This window comes from Mytilus edulis, chromosome 2 (genome assembly GCF_963676685.1).
Source record: "Mytilus edulis chromosome 2, xbMytEdul2.2, whole genome shotgun sequence".
NCBI classification, from domain to species: domain Eukaryota; kingdom Metazoa; phylum Mollusca; class Bivalvia; order Mytilida; family Mytilidae; genus Mytilus; species Mytilus edulis.
Genome location: NC_092345.1, coordinates 76,547,768 through 76,572,754, shown reverse-complemented (window position 1 = coordinate 76,572,754; position 24,987 = coordinate 76,547,768). Strand labels below are relative to the sequence as shown.

Below are 24,987 nucleotides of genomic sequence, written 5' to 3'. Positions count from 1 at the left end.
CTTGACCTGATAAACATTTTTACCCCATGTCAGATTTGCTCTAAATGCTTTGGTTTTTGAGTTATAAGCCAAAAACTGCATTTTACCCCTATGTTCTATTTTTAGCCGTGGCGGCCATCTTGGTTGGTTGACCGGGTCAAGCCACACATTTTTTAAACTAGATACCCCAATGATGATTGTGGCCAAGTTTGGTTTGATTTGGCCCAGTAGTTTCAGAGGAGAAGATTTTTGTAAAAGTTAACGACGACGGACGACGACGACGGACGCCGGACGCAAAGTGATGGGAATAGCTCACTTGGCCCTTCGGGCCAGGTGAGCTAAAAATCAGATCTTTTTTTTCAAGTAGTCACTGAACCATGAAAACGAGGTCAAGGACATTGGACATATGACTAAGGGAAACTTCGTAACATGAGGCATCCATATACAAAGTATGAAGCATCCAGGTCTTCTACCTTCTAAAATATAAAGCTTTTAAGAAGTTAGCTAACGCCGTCTCCAGATCACTATCCCTATTTTGAGCTTTCTGCAACAAAAGTCGCAGGCTCGACAAAAATGTTTAGGGATATTAACTCCAAACTGACACCAATCCTTCCTGTCATTATATGGAACCTTGTGGTACAATGTAAGAGAGATCCATACAGTTAAACATAAGTTATTGTCCCAAAACTTAAAAAATGCTTGTTTTTGGCTCCTTTTTTTCCCTTAACTCCTAGACTGTTTGCCCCATAACCCTTAAAATAAATCCCAACCTTCTACTTAATGGTATGAACATTGTGTTACAATTTCAGAGTAATTGAAATACTTATACACAACTTATTGTCCCGAAACTAGATAAATTCTTGTTTTGGGCCCCTAATTCCTAAACCGTTGGGACCATAACCCCCAAAATCAATCCAACCTTTCTTTTGTGGTTGTTAACATTGTGTTAAAATATTATTGATTTCTATATACTTATACTAAAGTAATATCCAGAAACCATCCGTCTTCGGAAACCGCCGCCACCAACGTGATACTAATATACAACAGCAAAATTTTTTGCAGTCGTATAAAAAACTCAACAAAATATTAATAAACTCATCAATTTTATTCATTGCTTTTAAAGTAAACAAAAACAACATGTGTGATTATAAAATTACCTGATCACATGAACAAATTCAATCAACCTTTCTCCCAATAATTGACCCAATTTCTAATAAAAAAATTACCAAAAAAAATCTCCATCTTATTTTCAAATCAGGCACTTACCATTTGTAATAAATAAAAAATAGATGTTTATGTTTTGCTTTTACAAAAAATAAAAAAAAGGGATGAAAAATTAAAAAAAAATCAGTTCTTTGTTTACAAATGCCCAAGTTTTGCCTCCCAAACTTTGTCAAGGTGAGACAAGGTCAAAACAACAACTAGAATACAAGATAGATAATCTAAAAACTTCACACATTATTATAAGCAATAAAATTTAATTCAATTATTTTAGTGGCTATATTGATATAATTTGAATATAACATCAGACATTCATACTCTTGCAAAAAAAAACACTTCAACAATGTGCTATATAAACCAAAACCTTAAAAGTTTGATTCAATGGGTCACAATAAAGTTGAAAAAACATTTGTTTAAATTTTAATATATACAACTATAATTAACATTTTTCTCATGTACATAAGAACTGTAAAAAACAATTATCAACAAGTTGAATAGGTACAACTTATTAAGTAGAATAGATAACAACACTGTTTAAAAATAATTTATTTGACTAAACCTGCAACCATATAAATAAAGACAAAGCATACATATAAGACAATGAAGTTTTACATGAGCTGAGCTAACTAATTTAACTCAATTTGGCAAAAATGATGAAAGCAATTATTTTCTCTAGGAATTTGCCAAATCCTGATTATTAAACAAATCTAATACAAGTGTTCATTGTTCTATTAAACAAATCTAATACAAGAATTCATTTTTCTTTAGTAAAACAGATTCTGAGAAATGTTCATGGTGGTGGTTAAGATGAATATGTGGTAAAGCGCAGTGGTTTATATAACATGAACGTCAAGATGGCAATATTGTAATGAGATTTATGAATATAAATCCTGCTTTGTACTTGACGGTCACTCTGATCATATTTCTATGTGCTAAATCACGTTTAAAGTTAAAAGTAGGTCTTTATAGATCCAAAACATTCAGGAAATAACCCATATATAAAAATAATACATAACTTAATAGATCATATTGTATTTTACTGGAATGAAAACAATTTTAATACCAGTGCAGTTAATTTGAAATAATTGACATTGTGCACCAAATCTGTCAATCCCTGTATGTTTCTCCTATATCTATTTATACACTACAAACTTGCTTTTATATACACTTTGTCTTACACACATTTCATAGAATTGCTGAAACACACTGTACATATAGCACTTAATGGAACATACACAATGTAGCTGTCAAACACAAGTATACAAATGTGCATTAACATTCACACTTTAACTTGCTTTTACATGCACTGTTATGTATTTTAATACAGAGAAATCCATATTTGCATACATGCAGTTGTACATGAATTTCAAACAGAAATTTAAAATTTAAATTTGTATGCACAGTTTTTTACACTGTTATACAGCATTTATAAACATGTTTTAGCATGTTTCACAATCACACTGTCTATATTAGTGTACATTATTTTATATATAAAATTAAATACAGCAAAATAAGTAGATCACAGAAACCAAATTCTAAATATGATTGATAGTTTTTAAATAGCAAGTAATTCTGAGACATTAAGTATGAATATCTTCATCCTTTATGTTCAGTCTGCAGTCTGTTTCAAAAGCGAGACATAGCATTCCCAGATTCTGTTGGCGGCAGCAGCATTTCCGCCAGCATCGTCAATATTTAAGTTCAGTCTGTTGTTCAAGTTTTCAGTTATCAATAATATTGTCAAACTTTCATGAAATTTTATAAAATTTAAACTTGTTTATGACAAAAAGACAGTACCAAAAGCAAAATTTTTAATATATTTATTTTCATTTCTCAATATTTGACTTTTAAAAGAGTCTTTTTTTTATATATATATAATTTTTAAGTAATTTACTGATAGAACTTAGTTCTTTAAAATTTACATTTATAGACAGTCTATGATTATTTTTTTTGACATATCTAAACAAATTGTGTACACCCTTCTGAAGTATTACAAACCTTGGAGCTTATCTTCAAAAACTAGAAATAGAATCTAAAGACAAATTATATTTGTTTGTTTCATAATGACTTAATTTGTTACCCGTACATACATTTGATAAATTAATTTTGTTAACTCAACAAAACTAAGGTTCAAACTCCTTTAGGCAAGGTTAACCTTAAAACTGGCTAGGCTACTCTTTTTAGGCCATTCCAATATTTTTTAATACTTCTTTTGCTCCCTTTAAATTTTTGGAAACATATCTTTGGCTTTCCATACTTTGGCAAAAAGCATTCACAATAAATGTTGGCAAAAAAAAGTATGGAATGCTAAGACCATATATAATGTTTTGCTAAATATATATGCATATTGTATTCAACAGTGAAAAAACTATGATTAAGATAAATGGATCCCCTTTTTTTTTCTTTAAATCTAAAAAGTGAAAAAGTATTGCACACTGGCATTATAATCTTAAAAGAGCATATTTTATAAATAAAATCATCTGAAAATATTTCCCATAATCACTGAGAATAAATAGGTAATGCATGTCCTTCTGTGTTAAAGACATATTTATCAAGCGATAAATAATCAATGCTATCTTCAAACAGTAAATAGAAGTATTTCAATGTCTCAGCTAAGAAGAAACTTTCTAGTTTGTCTCTGAATCCTGGATTTCCTATACTTCTGACATTATTTATTGAAGAGAAACCAGCCCCTTCAACTTTGGTATATTTCATGAATGCCTGGAAAATTTGCCATCCCCAGTCTTGGTAGATTTTATCACCAGTTATTCGATGAAGATAAAACAAACTTTCAACTGTTTCAGGTCGCAGCAGGTTGTGAGAATCAGCAGGCTGAAAAGAAATGAAATTACAGCTGTTAAAAATTAAAAAGAAATCATATTTTTGTATGAAACTTTACGTCCAATGGCAAATATTTCCTGCATTTCATGAATGGAGAGTTGTCTCATTGGCACTCATACCACATCTTCTTATATCTATATTCATGAAGTTTTTGACAAATCTTTACAAAGACATCAAGTTAAAATATTGCATATTAAACAGAGTAAAGAATGGAAAAAGAATATAATTTTTTTTTATCAACAGAAAATTGTTGATTTTCTTAATTCCTTCTCAAATAATTATGATTGAAATATGGGTTTAATACTTTAATACTACTTGTTTATTTTCCAGAAGTTTTGGCTTGGTTAAAATGTGAACTGACAAACCCTGCTCATTTTGGTTGAGAATAGGAATAAATAGGTGTTTAAATTCATTCTATATAAAACAAGATGTGGTATGTTTGCCAATGAGACAACTATCAAACAAAGTACAAAGAAAGTGAATGTAAGTAATTATAGCAATTATGTATATATTAGTTGGAAAAGCCATTCCATACACCATCTTTAAAAAGAAAACTTAGTCAATGTGATGCATAGATGCTATTTGAATGATATTGGCTACTTGGAACCGTTAGACTTTTAGTAATGCACAATTAGGAATGCTAGCAAAATAACACTTAGAAAATTTCTACCATCATAATACCAATACATTTACATAAATTTGATCATTAAAAGTTATGTTAAAGCAATTCTCTATTCCATTAAAAAGTTACCTTTACAAATAAGTCATCTTTACTCTTCTTGGCCTGATTGAAAAATACAATTTCAGGACTTAGTTTTGTTGGCATTTTATTATACATTTCATAACATGTTCTCATCATCTCTTTAGCAAGATCCATGTGTTCTTCAGGCATTCCATTTATATATCCTAAGGCAAGTGTTCCTGGCAAGAAACACACTAAATGATCCTGAAATTATAATTTATCTTTTACATTAACACTACTTAAGGTATTTTTAGAGCTTTTATACAATTGCACGTGTAATATAAATTACTTAATTGCTACATATATTCAAAATAAAATTTCTCCAGAAAGAAGTTCTGTAGTGAAGAGTCTGTTAATTTAAAATTATGTTTTACCTCTTTTACACTGTCATGTATTGTTCAAATTATCATTGTAGTTTTTAATTACAGTGCTTTTTAACTAAATGAGTACCTGGGTATACACAATGTAATTTCAAACATACAGCTATAAATTTTCAGAACTTTTGTAACATCCTGTTAAATTTTCAAATAGAGACATTATTTATGTAATAAGATAATAACATTATATTAAAAATACAAATATATGTACATTATATATACCGGCTACTAATTATTAAAATTTGTGTTTCTAAATAATCAGTATAAACATTCCACCACTTACCATTTTAGGACTAAATGACCTGCCTCCTAACAGTTCACCTATATAAGTAAGTTTATTTGGTTCAGATTGTCTGACTAGCTGTGACCTCATACCATCTACAGCTTCTTTATAGTCATCTTTGTACCTACAATATAAAGGATCGTCATTCAAATATTCCACAGTACTTCAAAATTGACACTGGAATGGGTTGATCTAGTATTCTAATGCGACTTTTTTCATTGTCTAAAATTGATAGTCGAAACCACAATTGACATTTTGAAATGCTTGAATTTTCAAATGTTAGATCATTATAACATTATCTAAAATAAAAATAACCTTCTTCAAATATGCCTATTTCTAATGAGACTTTATTTACATCTGAACCATGCAGGTAAAGAAACAACCTTGCAGGTAAAGAAACAACCTTGCATTTGAAAGTTTTTGTTTGTATTACACCATGTTTTGCCATAATGTTAATGTGCCAAAATCATTCATACAGAATTTTAATTTATCCTAAGTTTATACATTTTTACAAGCTTTTATGTACAATTTCTTTTTGTTATGCATTAGAACAGGAATAACCATAATTTTGTTGAAGAGTTGCAACTATAATATGAAAATAAATGGAGAATGTGTCTAGTTCGGCCACAGATGCCCAAACTTGTAGCTTTGCATGAGTCAACTTCCACATACAGATGCAGGATTAACATAGTTAAGATCATTTTGTGATTTTAAGCATTGTGTATAAATTTGATAACATTTGGTTGAGGAACACTTAAGTTAGAGAACAGAAAGACAGATTTAACAATTTTCCGATTTAGAAAAGTACATTACTCAAGAACAGTAAATTAAAAGTGATGCCACCCAATTTGATCTGTGTTTTGTGGTATAAAGCCTTGAATATAAGTTTTATAACATTGGTTGAGGCAAACTTAAGTTCCTATCAGTACAAACATTTTGTTTAATATCAAAAATAAGCTTAAAACAGGAGGAGGTAGCTGGACAAATTATGTGTCATAAGTTGGAGGAATGGAAGAACATAGATAAAACTATATGCCTCCTGACATTTTGTCTTTGGAGAATAAAAAGCCATCAAAAGTAATTCCAACTGACATTATTTGCCTGAATGCTTACCTATACAATAAATCAAACCTTGAACTTCCTCAAATAATGAGAAGATGTCTCACATTGTATACCAAGACAATTTTACAGCCATATGTTTATAATTTTTTTGTCATATTGTATTCCATTTATTTTAAAAACACTTGTATTTAATAGAAAGTTACAAACTTTAAAATGAATTTGAATCATTGAGAGTAAAGAATTAATTTATACATACATGCTGTTTGTTTTCCCAGTCTGAAGCCACTGCTTTAGTAGATATTCATAATAACTGTCTCCTCTGGCGCCAAGAGTTATTGTTGCCGAGTTACGAAAATGACCTGTGTTTGCATTTATGAATATTGGAACCAACCCGTTCTTCTTAGGTAAATTATGGATATGATTTGATACTGTATCAACAGCTTTCTACAACATATAGAACAAGTATAGTCCTAAGGGTAATATTTATTCACAATGTTATCAATAAATTGTACCATGATGACTGATATACAATGTATCAGAATGGTTATACATGAACAGATCTCATAAATAAATCGTTGTTTTCTTGGATTTAACTAAGGGTAAAGGAAAAAGGGTCAGTTTTCAACAATAAAAAATTCTTTAACATCTTGTTAAAAGAATTGAGATCACTTAAGGTTAGCCATGCCACCTGGACAGTCATGAACTGATACACAGATCAAATAATTTTATTGTAGTCTGATCCTTTCATAAATAAATAATTCAGTTGTTATGTATGTCTGCATGTGTGTACTGTGATGTGATATTCAAGACTTTTCATAAAGTTTTGTACAAAAATCAAATACATTTGCATAAAATTAGTTATACATGTAATACCATATTCATATCTTTCTATTGATTTAAGCATTAAAGTAGGACAAATAAGAAAATAACAGAAATTTCAAATACTTAGTCAAAAATGTACTTAATAACATACTTCTATCAAAAATGTAATGAAAATTATGCGCCAACAAGCTATTTTTTCAAGCCACAGGATGTGCAAAATTTGTATAGTATATTCATATATTCATAAAAAAATAAATATTTTGTGAAGTAAAATAATACCTAACCCTAGAACTATAAATTAAAACTCTAAAAGATTGCTTTATGAAAATGAAAGAAAAATCGAGGTCACAGGACTTGCTTTCTTGCTACAAATCAAAATATGTTAATTAAACATTCTTTATAAAATTGAATTATCTTGAGTTATCTCCCATTACATTGCTAAGTTGGATTGAATCATGTCTGAATTAACAACTATTGAATATTTTTTATTTTTAGCTAGATCATTTATTTTATATCATCACATTTAAATTATTTTTGTTTCCCTAGAAATATTTTTTTTTTTCTTTTTCTTTTTGTTAGTTTTTATTTAAAGAAGTGTATCCGGTTTTTGGCAAAACCTTTTAAACATTGCTTATGTTTTTAATCTGTAATCTCTTTATTAATATAGTCCATCTAATATTAATTGATACTTTTACTAGTAAATATTTTAAAAGCAGTTTATTTAATGTGATAAACCAGTAATTATTTTTGAATTTTATAAAGAAATGCTCATTTTATTTTTTTATATAAATGTACAGTTGTCTGATGTGTTTTAAGTGTCTCATTTATAAGTCTATTCTAAGGCTGGATATTTGATCTCTGTTTGTATTATGAAGTGTTGTATATATATATATTGTCTGATCAAATATGTGACACTATAATAAAATAATTATTTATTTATTTTATTATTTATTTATAATTTTTTATATATGTTATAATTAAATTGCATTCCTATCTCAAAAAATTTGCATATTCAGTTAATGATTTAAACTGATTCAGTTCTGCTATTTTATAATCTAAGCCTGTTCTTCCTTAACTATGAATAAGGCATTATAAGAGATATGTTTTTAAAGGAGTAGGTCCAGTAAGACCCCTTTTTGGCCCCAAAATATAGCAGTTTTACAAAATTGTTAAAATGTTAACTTTTAGTTATTCATTGGACAGTAGAATGCTTCTGCTACATAAATATGAGCTGTTTTTGACAATACAATGCACATATATCGGGTACTAGCACCATAAAGTCATGCTAAATTACTGAAATCTTCACAATTCTAGCATTTTAGTTAAATTTTGGACGGTTTTCGTGTAAAACGAAAGTGGCTGCATTCGTGTTCATCCTTAATATTAAAATGTAAGTTGTATTTTATGATAATACATAACATATATAAAGGTTGAGGATGAACACGGATGCGGCCACTTTCGTTTTTGACAAAAACCATCTGAAAATTGACATTTTTCGGCATATTTGGTAGATTTTTCACATTTGAGCTTGAATCGGATCGTTTTTAAAGACTAAATCAGTTAAAATCTTTCACATAAACTAATTGATTCAAATGAAATAGACACTTAAGTGTTTAAAAAGTGGTCAAAATCTTTCGCCAGATGAACCTGAAATTTGAGGCCAAAATTGGTCCTTACCGGACCTACTCCTTTTACTTAATACAAATAGTCAACTCATGTTGTCTTGAAACTGACAGGACAGTGGTTTAAAACAAGTTCAACTCATCTATCAATCAAGGGGAGACAACTTTAATTTGCACAAGATCAAACCAGTATTGAGTATCCTGGTGATCTGATCATATATTGTAATTATTAATCATTGGTCTTAACAATCTTTTTTTCGTTTGAGATAGTGTTTGAATTTCTATAAATGTTGTAAACTATATTTTTCGAATTTGTATCAATAGCAAAATCAGAATTTATTGGGTGCATTTATAATTGCACTTTTTAAAGAATGACATAACTGCATGCTAACTATTACGATTTCAGGAAAACTGCATACAGATATATTTACATGCATCATTTATCAGAATGCAAGTTCATATTATTGTGATGCTCATTCAGTCACATTATTCATATTAATTTAAAACTCTCAATAATTCCTTAATTAACTACTTTTTTCCATTGCATTGTGGGGAAGCTTTGTTTTTACACATATTTTATTACTTTATTTTTGCTACTTTAACTTTTTATTGGCATGTCTCAAAAAATACAGAACAAAGAAAATGTGAAATGCAACATTTTAGAATATATATTTCTGAACGGTACAACATAAAGTTTCGTCCAAAAATCCCATGATCAGACCAGTGGGACAACTTTTTGCACAAGTGTGTCAACTTACTAAAGTTCACCTATAAACTTATATTTTTGAAGATTACCTCATATTTTTTGTCTCCAGTAATACGACTTAAATCACGAAATTCCAGCTGTATTGTTGTAACTTCTGAAGTACTGCTGTCCGGTCCCCACCGTGGGGCATGAGCTTTTCCTGTCAGAAGATTGATGTCAGAATAAGGAACTTTTGACGGAGAGTTAAAACAGGGAAGCATTCTGTTTCCTATATCAGTCTGAAAATATTATAATACATGGCCAAAATGCAAGTAAAGATATCAAGCACAAGGTTTATATGAATACATTGACAATGAGATGTGTCTCGCATTTTGTAATTTTGACAGTATAATCATGATAATGAAATTGTTGGAATTAAAATGGTAATTTTCAAACAAACTTATACTTGTAAACTATGTAAAAGTTAGAAGTAAGTATAAAAAAAAGAAGATGTGGTATTATTGCCAATGAGATAAATGTCCACAAGAGACCAAAATGACACAGAAATAACAATTATAGGTCACCATACAGCCTTCAACAATGAGCAAAGTGTTGTTTTTTCACACTCCTAGATGAGACAAAATTTACATTAAAATTTTGAGTTTGTTTATTTTGAATTTACTTACTGCTTTTTCTTTAAACACATTATCCTTTGTCAGGTGGAAGGCACTCAGTAAACCACCTAGGATCCTTATTGTTGTCTCAAAAAGATTCACATCTCTATCATGTGTGAAAACCAGGTCATTTTGTATCCAGGTTCTAGCATCTTCATATTCTGTGGATAAAATCTTCTTAAAAATTGGGAAAAAGTTTACAATATAAAATGAAATAAAAACTTTTTACAGTAAACCAGGAACCTTTATAGTATTTGTTTCATTCATTTTTCTGAATCTATATTAATGCTGTTTTGAATTTGCGGTGTACTGTTAATTTTTAGTACATAATGAAACTCTATAAATTTTTTTCAAGTACAACAATATCTACCAATAATAAGGGATCAGTTTAATCATATGTTATTGTTATTTGACATCACCTTTAATCCATTATGTTTTGAGCACTTTTCTTCAAATCTATGGGGATTAATGATTAAATCTTAAGATCTCTAAGGCAGTGGCAATCAGAGGGGTCTCTTTCTATTTATAAGTATTTACAAACATGTCACTGGTATGGGTTATTCTTGGTATCAAATTAGTATAAAATAAAAAGTTTCATATTGAATATTTGTTATCAACAGTTTTTTTCTTCTTCATTTTATGTTTTAAGAATGTGAAACAAATTCTAAAGCTGGAATGACATACATCTAGTAATTATAACATTATACATAATCAATAAATAACTAAATATGAACAACCTGTCTTGAGTCCCATAATAATAGCTGTATCAATGCCATCAACAATGGTCAGACCAAGCTGGAACCATTCAGAATGGGTTTTACTGATTGGATGGAATTCATCATGACCCCATGCATACTTCTTATAGGCTGACCAAGACATTTTGAAAGCATCTATTACAGCAGTCTGCCTAGAGCTATGTTTTCTGTAAGCTGTAAAACAACATGCTTATAACTTATAACCAATGCAAATTTTCAATTCATCAGTTTTCCTAAAAATACAATTAAATATGTGATTAAATGACATTATATATTTTACTTCAAACTTTTAGTACAACTTCAAAGAAGAACTAACCATTTGAGAATAACTTCAAATATTCAAAGAAATACAGGTACATGTATTAAACTTTGGTAACAGAAAACTTGAAAATTCTCAAGTTAAATTCTATTAATTCTGCTCATTGGTTACCGTGCTGTAAAGCTGTAAAAAGGAATATATTCTATTCTGTTCATTTTGCTACAGTAATTTGAAGCTAAAAACTACAGTCATCAATTCCCTTTATTAGAAGAGAGTTTTATCTATCTCAATTAATGATTAGTGCTATTTATTCATTATGAATAATCTATATACTTCTGTAATAGAAACAAAAAGTTGTATATATAATACAGTCAAACCTGAATTAAGCAAAAGCCTGTGTTATACGACCATTAATTGTAGGTCCCTCTGTAGTGCATTTCATATAGACTGAACCTGTATTTAAAGACCACTGGTATATTGAGACCACTTTTGTGTGCTCCCTATGCTGGTCTCTCAAAACTGGTTTCACTGTATGTTGTTTCACTAGCATCAAATAAAACACCAACATTTGCCTTGACATCACAATAATAGTTAATAATTTGGAGTCTTTACACAATCTATTAAATCATCATTAATATTATTATCATTATCATTTTTAAAACTTACGACTAAAATAATCATACACAGCTGAATTTTCTTTCTGCTCTACTTTGAAATCATTATCAACAGTTTTGAGTGGATGGTTCTGAAACAACATTTATTGCAAATACAATTAATACCTAGACAACCATTAGAAAACAAGTCAGTATCAAAACCAAAAATGCTATTATTCTATATGTATTGAGCAATAATATTTCTGACAGCTTACAAGCTGCCCATCTACTTTGGTATTGAGCAATAATATTTAAGACAACATACAAGAGGTCTGTCTACCCTAGTATTGAGTAATAATATTTAAGACAACTTACAAGCTGTCCATCTACTCTAGTATTGAGCATTACTATTTGAGACAAATAACCAGCCGTTCCTCTACCCTAGTATTGAGTTTTAATATTTGAGACATTTTACGAGCTGTCCCACTATCCTAGTATTGAGCATTACTATTTGAGACAACTTACGAGCTGTCTGTCTACTCTAGTATTGAGCATTATTATTTGAGACAACTTACAAGGTGCCCATCTACTTTGGTATTAAGCAGTAATATTTAAGACAACTTACAAGCTGTCCATCTACTCTAGTATTAAGCATTACTATTTGAGACAACTTACGGGCTGTCCATTTACCTTAATATTGAGCATTACTATTTGAGACAACTTACAAGCGGTCTGTCTATCCTAGTATTGAGAACTAATATTTGAGACAACTTACGTGATGCCTATCTACTTTAGTATTGACCAATAATATTTCTGACAACTTACAAGCTGACCATCTACATTGTCATCTTTATCACTATCCTCGTCCTCATTGCCATGATCTAGCCTGGCATCATTACTTAAGGCTTGTTCCTTTTGATCATCAGGTGGTAATAAGACATTATCCTCTCCATGACCCCTAGCTTTTACTGGAGGTGCTACATTACCATTTTGATTTTTCACTTTTTTCTATAAAAAAGTTGAATAAACACATGCACCTACTAAGCTTGCACAAAATGACCTTTTCATTCATTTCATATGTTAAACATGTACCATTAAGGGGAAACAATTTTTCACAGAACAAAAACCCATAGAATTTTCACTACTAAAAGTAATTATATCAAACTAAACTTTTTCATAAACGTAGAGCTGCAAATTCCTTTGACGGAATCATTATATGACCCTCAGGATTATCATACTGTATACTTAGTTTAATTACAAGCAATACTTGAAATAGGTCATATATTAGAATCACATTTCCCTGGGATTACTTTCACAAGAGTTACTATCCTCCCTATGTTGTCAAACTGTTTACACAGAGAAGTATAGTTGCTTACATCTTCATGTATATGATTTGGTCTCTGGTGGATAGTTGTCCCACTGGTAATTATACCGCATCTCCATATTTTAGATGCATGTTTGTATTCAAGTTATTGAACTCTTCTTAGTCAAACATGTGTTAATTCAATTATACAGATATTCATATATGAATAAAAGGAGATGTAGTTATAAATCAGTGACAAAGTCATATTACACTCCCCCTATGTAGCTACAAAAAAGAAATAAAGAATATACTTTTTGCAAGTCCCGCTCCTATGTTGCCTTGTTGAGCCCTGTTAATTTCTTTTTTTTACTAAAATAAAAAAAAAATAGATAGAACTCCAGTTCTATTCATTATTACAGCCTGTTTTGAGTAACAGTCAAAACATTTCTACCGAAAAATAATTCTCAAATGAAAAGGTTTACCATGAGATCATCAATCTGATGTTTAGCATGTTTCCTTTTCAGACTAGCAATAAAATCAGCCTTTTCTTTGTCTTTTTCAATCACCAGTTTCTGAATTGAATCTTTTTCATCACGTATGGCAGTGTCAATCTGATCTGTGCTAGTAGTGTGAGACTGACGCAGGTTTGGAAATATATAAATAGCTGATATTCCACAAAGAAGGAGGACAAGGAATATCAAACTTCTCTGTAAACTGGATAATCTCTTCCAGATCTAAAAAAAATATAAAATGTGGTCAAGTAGGTCTATAGTGATCTGTCTAAATAAAAAAGATGTGGAATGAGTGCCAAAATGAGACAACTCTTCATCCAAGTAACAATGTCTAAAAAGTTAACAATTATAATAGGTTCTTTTGATAAATATAAAAAATATCTGTTTATTTTAGATTAAGGTGTCATGATTTATTTCTATATAGAACTTGAACTATAATATCAGATTTCTAAGTTATGATATGAATTATTGTCAGAGTTACACTGTTCTATCTCCACACTTTCCATGCATTGCATTATTATGTATCCTATTCATTTCATTGAATATTGAAGTTAAAAATGTTGTAATAGTTTTGTATCTTTACTATTTTTCTGATATTTTTGTTCTTTCAAAAGTTTTGACTTATCATGCTAATCAGAAGATTTTTTTCCTGTGCTAAATTTTCTTAATGCACATTCTCTCAATTAACTTTAGTATATAGATGCAATACATGGATAAAAATCATTATTTTTAAGTGAAATAACTTCTATAAAGAGGTGACAGTTTTGGTAACATTGTCTTACTTTTAGATGGTCATGCAGGACATTTTTGCAATTGTTAGTTTCTACAATCTATTGTTCTTTGCAAATAAAAACCAATAATGCTAAAAAAGGTTTAAACTATCAGAAGAAAAGAACTTCAATACAGATTTTTCTGACAATTTTTACACTGTTTCTTTGTTTTGTATTTTGGCTGTGCATGTACTAGCTTCGTGTCATCGATGGATACACCATTTCCTTTTATTCTATTATAGTCTACTGACAAAGAAAAACATTAACATATGTGAGTACTATTTTCGCTATAATTGCTTGATTAAAAACACGTTGTTACCCTGTAAACTGACTGTTTCTTTTTATTGTCATAGTCATCTCCATCAGGAAATCCAAGTGTTATTGATAAACCTTCATTCTTGTTACCTATCATTTCCTTCTCTGGGTAAATGTTATCTCCACATTACTTGTCATGGACCTGGATATGTACAACTGGTACTCTGTTAACAGAAATAACAACAAAATCAATGTTACTTGTCATGGACCTGGATATGTACAGCTATAACTCTGTTAGCAGAAATAACAACAAAATCAATGTTACTTGTCATGGACCTGGATATGTACAGATGGTACTCTGTTAACAGAAATAACAACAAAATCAATGTTACTTGTCATGGACCTGGATATGTACAACTGGTACTCTGTTAACAGAAATAACAACAAAATCAATGTTACTTGTCATGGACGTGGATATGTACAGCTATAACTCTGTTAGCAGAAATAACAACAAAATCAATGTTACTTGTCATGGACCTGGATATGTACAGCTGGTACTCTGTTAACAGAAATAACAACAAAATCAATGTTACTTGTCATGGACCTGGATATGTACAGCTATAACTCTGTTAGCAGAAATAACAACAAAATCAATGTTACTTGTCATGGACCTGGATATGTACAGCTATAACTCTGTTAGCAGAAATAACAACAAAATCAATGTTACTTGTCATGGACCTGGATATGTACAGCTGGTACTCTGTTTACAGAAATAACAACAAAATCAATGTTACTTGTCATGGACCTGGATATGTACAGCTGGTACTCTGTTAACAGAAATAACAACAAAATCAATGTTACTTGTCATGGACCTGGATATGTACAGCTGGTACTCTGTTAACAGAAATAACAACAAAATCAATGTTACTTGTCATGGACCTGGATATGTACAACTGGTACTCTGTTAACAGAAATAACAACAAAATCAATGTTACTTGTCATGGACCTGGATATGTACATCTGGTACTCTGTTAACAGAAATAACAACAAAATCAATGTTACTTGTCATGGACCTGGATATGTACAACAGGTACTCTGTTAACAGAAATAACAACAAAATCAATGTTACTTGTCATGGACCTGGATATGTACAGCTATAACTCTGTTAACAGAAATAACAACAAAATCAATGTTACTTGTCATGGACCTGGATATGTACAGCTATAACTCTGTTAGCAGAAATAACAACAAAATCAATGTTACTTGTCATGGACCTGGATATGTACAGCTGGTACTCTGTTAACAGAAATAACAACAAAATCAATGTTACTTGTCATGGACCTGGATATGTACAGCTGGTACTCTGTTAACAGAAATAACAACAAAATCAATGTTACTTGTCATGGACCTGGATATGTACAGCTGGTACTCTGTTAACAGAAATAACAACAAAAGCAATGTTACTTGTCATGGACCTGGATATGTACAGCTATAACTCTGTCAGCAGAAATAACAACAAAATCAATGTTACTTGTCATGGACCTGGATATGTACAGCTATAACTCTGTTAGCAGAAATAACAACAAAATCAATGTTACTTGTCATGGACCTGGATATGTACAGCTGGTACTCTGTTAACAGAAATAACAACAAAATCAATGTTACTTGTCATGGACCTGGATATGTACAGCTGGTACTCTGTTAACAGAAATAACAACAAAATCAATGTTACTTGTCATGGACCTGGATATGTACAGCTGGTACTCTGTTAACAGAAATAACAACAAAATCAATGTTACTTGTATATAATCAATGAAAAAAAAAAAATTTAGAAAAAAAACCCAAGATTGAAGTACAACATAAAAAAGATTTATTAGTTCATTTTAAGTAAAAACAATGATGTACTTATAGGTTTCATAACGAGTGAGAATTAGATATCGATTGATATCAACTCGAGTTATTTAATTTCAATAATAATAAACAAGCCTATGGCGAGTTTATTATTATTGAAATTAAATAACGAGAGTTGATATCAAGCGATATCTAATTCTCACAAGTTGTTAAACCTATTTCTCTTATGGCAAAAAGTTGTATGTGCGTGGCCTATTTGTTGCGAGTTGCACGTTGCTACGGCCGTTTTTCTTTGCAACACGTACTGATCTTTCTCTTATGGTTGGGGCCTGTAACAAGTGTATTGACACGTTATTTCTACAATAATTAACAAATAACTCACTTGTTGCGCCTTGAAATCTTCTTTTTATCAAATTTTATTACATTCTGAAGCGGCACAGAAGCCAGAAAACGTCCGGTGTTTATGTATGACACCGGAAGCATACCTATGACGTCACGTAGTGTAGGGACCAAATAAGATAACATCTTTTCGCGGAATTTTCTTTAATGAAGATTTTACACTGAAATTGTGATTGAAATTTAATTATGAACTTGTTTTGCATTAGAATAGAGATAACTGTATTGTATTTGAAGCTTTGCGGATGTCCATCGGTAGTTTTACTGTCGCATACAGAGGGAAATTGAAATTGGAAGTTGTGCCAGTTATAATGCCCTTTGCTCCGTTACATAACCGTACACGGGTTCCTTTCTTTATATCTTTGTCCATGATAAGATTTATATTAGATAATGCAGACGATAAAGCAGACGAAAATCGAGAAAACCGGAAGTAAACAATCAGTTGTCAAGAAAAAAAGTAGTCCCGGCATGACCTTTTCCAGTGAATAATGACCTGATCAACGGCCAATGAAAATATCGGAAATTTACGAGATAAACCAATCAAATTAACGTAATTTTGATATCACTTTTTTATATCACACTCCGTACGGTGTGATACGAAAAATATCTATTCACGTGGGAGTTAGATAACAGGCCCCAACCATAAGAGAAAAATTGTTGAAAATGAAAATTTATAATATAAACAAGATTTGTGATGATTCAAAATGAGAAAACTCTTCACAAGAGACCAAATGACACAGAAATTAACAACTGTAGGTACCATACACCTTCAACAATGAGCAAACCACTTACCACATAGTCAGCTATAAAAGGCCTTGAAATGATAAATAAATGTAAAACAAATCAAATTAGAAAACCAACAACCTGATTAATGTACCAAAAAAATGATGAAAAAACAAATATAAACGACAATCACTGAATTACAGGCTCAATACTTGGGACAGGCAAATACATACAGAATGTGCAGGGATTAAACATGTTATTATACTGCATAAATTGAATAACTAGAACTATTAGTATATTAAGAAATATCAATAAAGATAAATACATTGTATTACAGTTTCCACTATGCAGTTCAAAGGAAAATAATTATCTGGTTGAAGCAATACAATTAATCATGCATTTTTCAACTAAAGGAGATGGGGCTATAATGGCCTAAAATGGCCCCAGATTTCGAGATAACAAAAATTCTAACAGAGCAGATTTTTCTTCATAAATTATTAGAATATTAGTCAATGATTCAAAAAAAATAATTTTATCTAACATAAAAAGGTTCAATGACGTCACAATGGTAGGTGTAAATGACGTCATAATTGGGAAAATCAGCAAAAATACAGAAATTTGGATGGTTTTTCAAAATTTTGACCAGCGCACCATGCTTGCACCAATTAGAAAATTTATCATTTTGACAGCTCATACATATCAAACTTCGGATAAAAAATCTTTTTGGTACAAGGTTGGTGCCATAGTTTATTTTATATTTTTCATAGCCAAGCGGAGAAATAAAAAGCTGAAATTTGCCGTCCAAATTGGACCTATTCATCTGACAAAGTTTAGTTTATACATTCTTATGCCAAAGGAACTTTATTTTTTTGTTTATGAATGTAACGTGTATTCCTAATATTATTTCTGTAAGTATATCTAGTCAAATTTCTTTAAAAAATTCCGAAAGCAATGAACTACATGTGTAAGGGAGTTAATAACAACTTTGAGGACATTTTTTTTTTATTTATAAAATTTTAGATAGACTTTCAATATAACAAAATCTGTACATTTCTTATGTTTCTGCTAATTATCAATTCAAAATCTGGTGTTTGAATGGGGCAATCTTCTCTCTCTGGTATTAGGGTCGGATCCATGATTTATGTTAGAAAAAGGAGGAGGGAACAAATTTAAAAGATTATTTTTATTAAATTTACATAATTGGCGAGAAACACGAAATTTATTTTGAAAATAAAACTACCTATATTCCAATTGGATGTGTCTTTGTTGGTAATGAGCATAGAGAACAAGTTCTATAAAATTTGATGGTAAGAGAAAGGAAACGGCATGAGGTAAACTATTTATATATCCATACATGCATATATTTATGGATAGTTAACCTTCCCATGCATAGAAACAAGTGCCTGAAGTCTGTAAGCATCCTACATGTCTGTTACCTTTTTAAAGGTTATGTTTTGAAAAGTTTTATAATCATGTGTAAAAATAAAAGTGTCATTTTAAAAATGTGACCCAGTTTTGTTGTTACGCCCATTTGTGGGCATTATGTTTTCTAGTCTGTGCGTCCGTTTGTCCGTGCGTATGTTTGTCCGATCGTCCTTGTGTCCCGCTTCAGGTTTAAGTTTTTGGTCAAGGTAATTTAATCTGAAAACAGACTCGACCTTCTTTTGAACTAAGTTTTACTGTGCATATTGTTGTGTGTTTGATATTTTTCTACTTTGGCTGAGGGTAAAGGGAGAGGGGGTTTGAGATCTCAAAATAACACGTTTAAGCCTGCCGATTTTTGAGCCTAATCCAAATCAGGATTCTCTGGCCTTTGTTAGTCTTGCGATTTGGGCATCCATGTACTAAAGACACATTCTTGCTTTCAACTATTTTGACGTATATATAATGAATATTGTCATAATAATCAAAGACCAAGTCATACGACACTAAGATTAGTGAATGCGAAAGATAAGCAAGTCACAGTCAATGAAACAAATAGTATATATATAAAAATATACACCTTTTCATATATTGCGTAGGAAAAAAGTTACCATTTCTATATTGATTTGGTTTCATGTGGTTCTATGTAAAAGAGGAATACTTAAGTGTCAAAAGAGAAAAAATGGCTGATAAAGACACAGGGGGAACACCAAACAAGTTGACAGTCAAAGAAGTTATTGGAACTTTATTGTCTTTATCATATATATCTGATAGTTTTCTTAACTTTTCGCGTATTTTAAGGTTAAAAAGGTCAACTATTCCAAAGGCACATCTTATCACCTTGTAAATAGAAGTGCCCCCTCCAACCCAAACCCCTACCTGAAACATAACCACTGTAATGGAAATACACCGACATTTAAAAACACCCTTTAAAGCATGTGTCTGTATCTTTTTATTTTAGATAATTAATATTTTTAATGAGATTTCATAGCGTTAAATATGTGTTCTTATCCTTATATTATTTTTCTTGTCGCTGACAAGTGAGACCCCACCCAGCACTAGATGCACAATCTATATATACCATCAATACCCGTTGTTTTGTTTTGTTTGTTGATGTTTCAATATTGCTTTTCCCCTTGACATTTACTTTGGAGTTTGTTACTTTTTCAATTTGCATCTTAAATTGCCTTTCTGTTGCAACATATTTAAAATTAAATAGAAAACAAATTGTGGTTGCCATGGGCACAGATGTGTTGCTAGGGAGAAACAACAGTGAATTTCGCAAAAATGTGCATTTAATTATGTATTATTTAAATAGTGTATAAGAGTAAAGTTCACTACATGCTAAACAGGTTCAATTTCAAATATAGATATATTAAAGCTGTATAATAATCATAGTTGATGAGTTTAACTTTGCCATTATATTGGTTGCTAGGCAACAGAATAAACGAGCTAGACCCAAAATTCAATTATTTTCAGAAGGTCAATGGTTTAGACTTACAACATGACAAATGAAATGAAATTTGGTGGTGGGGCCAAAAATGGCCCTTATAGCCCCTAGTCCTTTTAACACATTCTGTTCAAATAATATGGGGGACAAAGTCACCAATTTCAGTAGAAAAATCAATATAAAAATATGAAAAAATATCAATCTACATGCACTAATTGCACTGAAAACTGTTAATTTCTTACATGTCTTATTTTCAGACTTTTTAATTCCTGCATTTGTGCATAAATCGGCCTTTCTTCTGTTCTCTTTTGTCATGACATGAGACTGAGTAAAATAAAATGTATTTTTTCTTTCATTTTTTTTACATAAATACGGCCGTTAGTTTTCTCGTTTGAATTGTTTTACATTGTCTTATCGGGGCCTTTTATAGCTCACTATGCGGTATGGGTTTTGCTCATTGTTGAAGGCCGTACAGTGACCTATAGTTGTTAATGTCTGTGTCATTTTGGTCTTTTGTAGATAGTTGTCTCATTGGCAATCATACCACATCTTCTTTTTTATATGTATGATTTATCAGTCTAGTAAAATTTATACATTGTAAGGAAGGAGCAAAATAACAATTTTATTTTTAATAAATCTTTGATATGAAAAAAAATGGATCTGATATGAAAAAACGTAACTTAATGATAGCATTTAATGTTAACATTTGAAGTCATAACTTAAATGATGTCATAACTAAAATCCCTAACAACAGGACCAAAATCTGAAATGTTACGGTAGTTCTGTTTCTTTGTTATCACATTTTGAGGATAGAATATGATCAAATATATATGTTTGAATTAAACATAAATAAAAATTCATACTGACTTTGTCCCCTTTCATAAATAAGGCCTGCCTCATATTAAACTTTATGCAACTACATTTGTACTTAAAAGTAAAATTGAGCGATTGGACCCTAGGCGAACAGGTATTAACCCTCTTGCTGCCGAGTTTTTTTCTTGCTTTGTCGCGCCAAAAGCATCTTGACGTTTCTTATCTGTGACATTGCAAAACTTGTGCCTCTCTATAGAACTGCACTTTCCCTCCGTCCATAATTTTTCCCGCGTTAATGTAGACGTAATTATGAAAACGATGTATAAGTAATTTTACGGAAGTTAAATATGCTCTAAGATTGTCATAAACGATGTTTTTGATACAAGATTGTTTAAAAATACAACTTTTAACCTTGGAATATATTTTTTTATCTTCCTTGTCTTAAAATAAAGTGAAAATAATATACCAATTGCTATACTACATGTAGCTTTAAAGGCGACTTTGTTTTATCTTTGTCAAGTGAAATGCATAAATGATTCTTAACCACCTATAAAATAGTAAAATATTTATTCTCTTTTTTTTTATTAGGTAATTGGTATAAATACTGTAAAAAAATCTCCCAAATCATTATATAAACGGCAAAACAACAGCACTCAATGAAAATGAAAATAAATACAAAGCGTGTACAAATTAATAAAAATAAATGAAATCTCTGAGCAGCTGTTCTTTGATTCTATGAACTACTTCTTGTTGCAAAGTATCAAACGTGTCAGATTAAAATTATCATGATTTCAATCCTTGTTTCGGTAGACGAGGAAATATTTTTTATATAAAAATCATTATCCATATTTATTTTGCTTATTTTTTAATCATGTTTATTATAATTTTGTTGACCACTTATTGTCCAAAATTTTAGAGAATACGAATAAAAAAAAACATAGTAAAAACGAGGAAAGAAATTCTCTAAAATGAATTTCTATTGTCTACAAGTGAACCTGAATCAATAATAATTCAATTTCATTTACTATGATAAAGTACACACTGTAATTGACATACACGAAATATCTTTAAATCTGTTAATTGATAAATTGTTCTCTTCTCAACATTCAGTGGCAAATATTTCATGCAATATTAAGGACGTCTGAAATTCAATATACAATAAACCTATTGTTCAATGAGTCCTACAAAGTAAAAGATCTGTGGTGAATGCCAGAAAAAAGAGATTGCCACTGGGTCTACTACTAATTTAACATCCCCATTTCGAAAGAAAATAAACATTTTTAAGGCAGTGCTTCCATGATGAAACAGGTTTAAAATGATTGAAATATCGTATGGCAATACAAGTACATCGGTTAACATCTGTGTACTTTTACAAAAACTATTTTAGTAAAAACTTTTAGTAAACACGTTAAAAAAGTTGGTATTATAGTACTAAAAAGCTTATGATCCTGTATCAATTTCCAGAAAATTTTGGTAATGATGAAAAATATTTCCATGGAATTTTTTTTTTTACATCTTATGTCTTACATAGGGGGGGGGGGGACAGAATATTTCTGGAATAGCCCATTTTTGACATCCGTTTTAAGTATATTTTTAAAAGCATTTTATTCAGTTTGCTTCATTCCCACCAAAATCGCCCTTTTGATGTGGCATTTTGACGTTGTCAGTGCCCCTGAGTATTGTAACATTATAATGGACCTTTGACGTTCTACACAATCAACAAGATTTGTGTGTAGAAGCCATAAATGTCCCTTTGGCAGCAAGAGGGTTAAGCCTAAGGTGAACCGAGTCGAATCCGGGTCCGTTTGCACCCACTCATGTTTGCCCCCCTTTCACTTTCGCAACCTACATGTTCGCACCCAATTTTAATTGGTTTTGGGTTTAATAACTTTGAAATCAAGTTTTGGCTAGTAGTATTCTTATACATGTATAAGTATAATTGTTTTCGTTGTCTCAAAATAAAGTGAGACAGCATTTTTTATTGTGTTGAATAAATCTTAATTATGTTTTGGACAGTGTATTGTTAAAAAAAAATAATATTCTTTTCTAAATAAAGTGGGATTCTGTCAATGTTTTATTTTGTGTTGAATAACTCTTAATTATGTTTTGGTTAGTTTATTGCTATATTTTATTGTTTCATTGTTTCAGATCAAAGGGACCAAGCTGTTAAAACAATTATCTTTTGCATTGTGTTTTTCATTTAAAATCTTCAATCTTTTACTCATACCAAGCTATAAATACATTCAGTATTTACACGAAAGTAATTAAAAACAACAATCATGATTTTCCAATTATTCAACTGGAATTTGAATTAGAATTGGGCGCGAACGTGTAGAGTGCGAACGGATCTTGGGTGCAAACATGTAGGGTGCAAAAGTATATTGGGCGCGAACTATCCCGGTTCCAACCGAGTCAGATTCATGTGTAGTGCGAAGATATAAACGCAGGCCCGCACATGCAAAAGAAGTTTTTATATCTTATCAAACCTGTTACTTTGATTACACAGATAACCTGTGGTGCTCCAGATAGTAAAAAAGATCTACAAAAAAGAAAGAAAGAAAATGTGTTTTGAAAAGTTAGCCCATGCAAAGTTTGTATTCCTCTGTTCCTTGGTCCATGGTCAAACAACCATGACATTTACCACTAGGAAGTGTATCTAAAAATTGTTAACTAATCACCCTAAAATGAATTATACCTATTCAATTTCAGATTAAGTCAAAAAGTGGTATTGAACTCAGGACAAAGTGGTACGTGTTTTGTTTTCGATGGTCATTAGATGATGTCGTAATAATGGGGTTGCAATTTTTTTTAATTTATAAAAATAAACATATTATTCATATCAGTATAACGATACAATTATTTATGATTGCTCAATTGTAATAAAGTTTCAAAATATTATTTCTGAATTTATTTTATTTTACGACAGTTGAAGAAACTACAAAGTACCAAAATACAGACTTAGTAAACGTGTAGTACACCACAACGCACTAAATATGACAATGAATAATAAAAAAAAATCTTAAATTTATAAAACAAAGATAACTCGTTTAACAATCAGTGGCGGATCCAGAACTTTTTTTATAAGAGTCTCCAGTCATGTTTTAGTGATTCCCAATATAATCAACCAAAATTTTCCTCCAAAAGCCAGTGAAGGTCGTTATAAACTTCCATCGTTAATCCGCCTATGACAATCAAATGTAAATCTTCTCCAATTCCTTCAAAAACTATTAATACAATAGTAAAAATACAAACAAATAAAGAACACAACACTGGTCCAGAACTCACTGGGGTATCTAGAATAAGATTACCAAATCTCTGGAATCGGGAATAACACCAAAAGACTGGAAACATGCAATTGTTGCACCAGCATTTAAAAAGGGCGAACGATACAAGGCTGAAAATTATAGACCAATTTCACTCACTTGTATTTGTTGTAAATTAATGAAACATATTGTGACAATTAACATTATGAACTATTTAGAGGCAAATAACATACTCTACGACCTCCAACATGGTTTCCGAAAATCAAGATCATGTGAATCACAACTAATTCAATTTATACAAGAACTTCATAACA

At 30.7% G+C, this 24,987-nt stretch overlaps 1 protein-coding gene across 3 annotated transcripts; it reads right to left on the bottom strand.

The window, feature by feature from the left end:
• Nucleotides 1-1,065: 1,065 nt before the first annotated feature.
• LOC139513001 (endoplasmic reticulum mannosyl-oligosaccharide 1,2-alpha-mannosidase-like) lies at nucleotides 1,066-24,199 on the bottom strand. 3 transcript variants are annotated; one of them, XM_071301043.1, is made up of 13 exons: nucleotides 24,106-24,165; nucleotides 15,293-15,314; nucleotides 14,820-14,957; nucleotides 13,701-13,952; nucleotides 12,741-12,923; nucleotides 11,989-12,067; nucleotides 11,046-11,237; nucleotides 10,321-10,469; nucleotides 9,745-9,933; nucleotides 6,762-6,949; nucleotides 5,444-5,567; nucleotides 4,793-4,987; nucleotides 1,066-4,032 (listed from the first exon to the last, which is right to left on the bottom strand). In XM_071301043.1, the coding sequence occupies exons 3-13, from the start codon at nucleotides 14,910-14,912 to the stop codon at nucleotides 3,700-3,702; spliced, it is 1,977 nt and encodes a 658-aa protein (XP_071157144.1). In that variant the 5' UTR covers nucleotides 14,913-14,957; nucleotides 15,293-15,314; nucleotides 24,106-24,165; the 3' UTR covers nucleotides 1,066-3,699. The 3 variants fall into 3 exon arrangements, with proteins under 3 accessions (XP_071157144.1, XP_071157143.1, XP_071157145.1); XM_071301042.1 differs by lacking the exon at nucleotides 15,293-15,314 and having other exon boundaries at nucleotides 14,820-14,979; nucleotides 24,106-24,199; XM_071301044.1 differs by lacking the exons at nucleotides 12,741-12,923; nucleotides 15,293-15,314 and having other exon boundaries at nucleotides 14,820-14,979; nucleotides 24,106-24,199.
• Nucleotides 24,200-24,987: the final 788 nt, after the last annotated feature.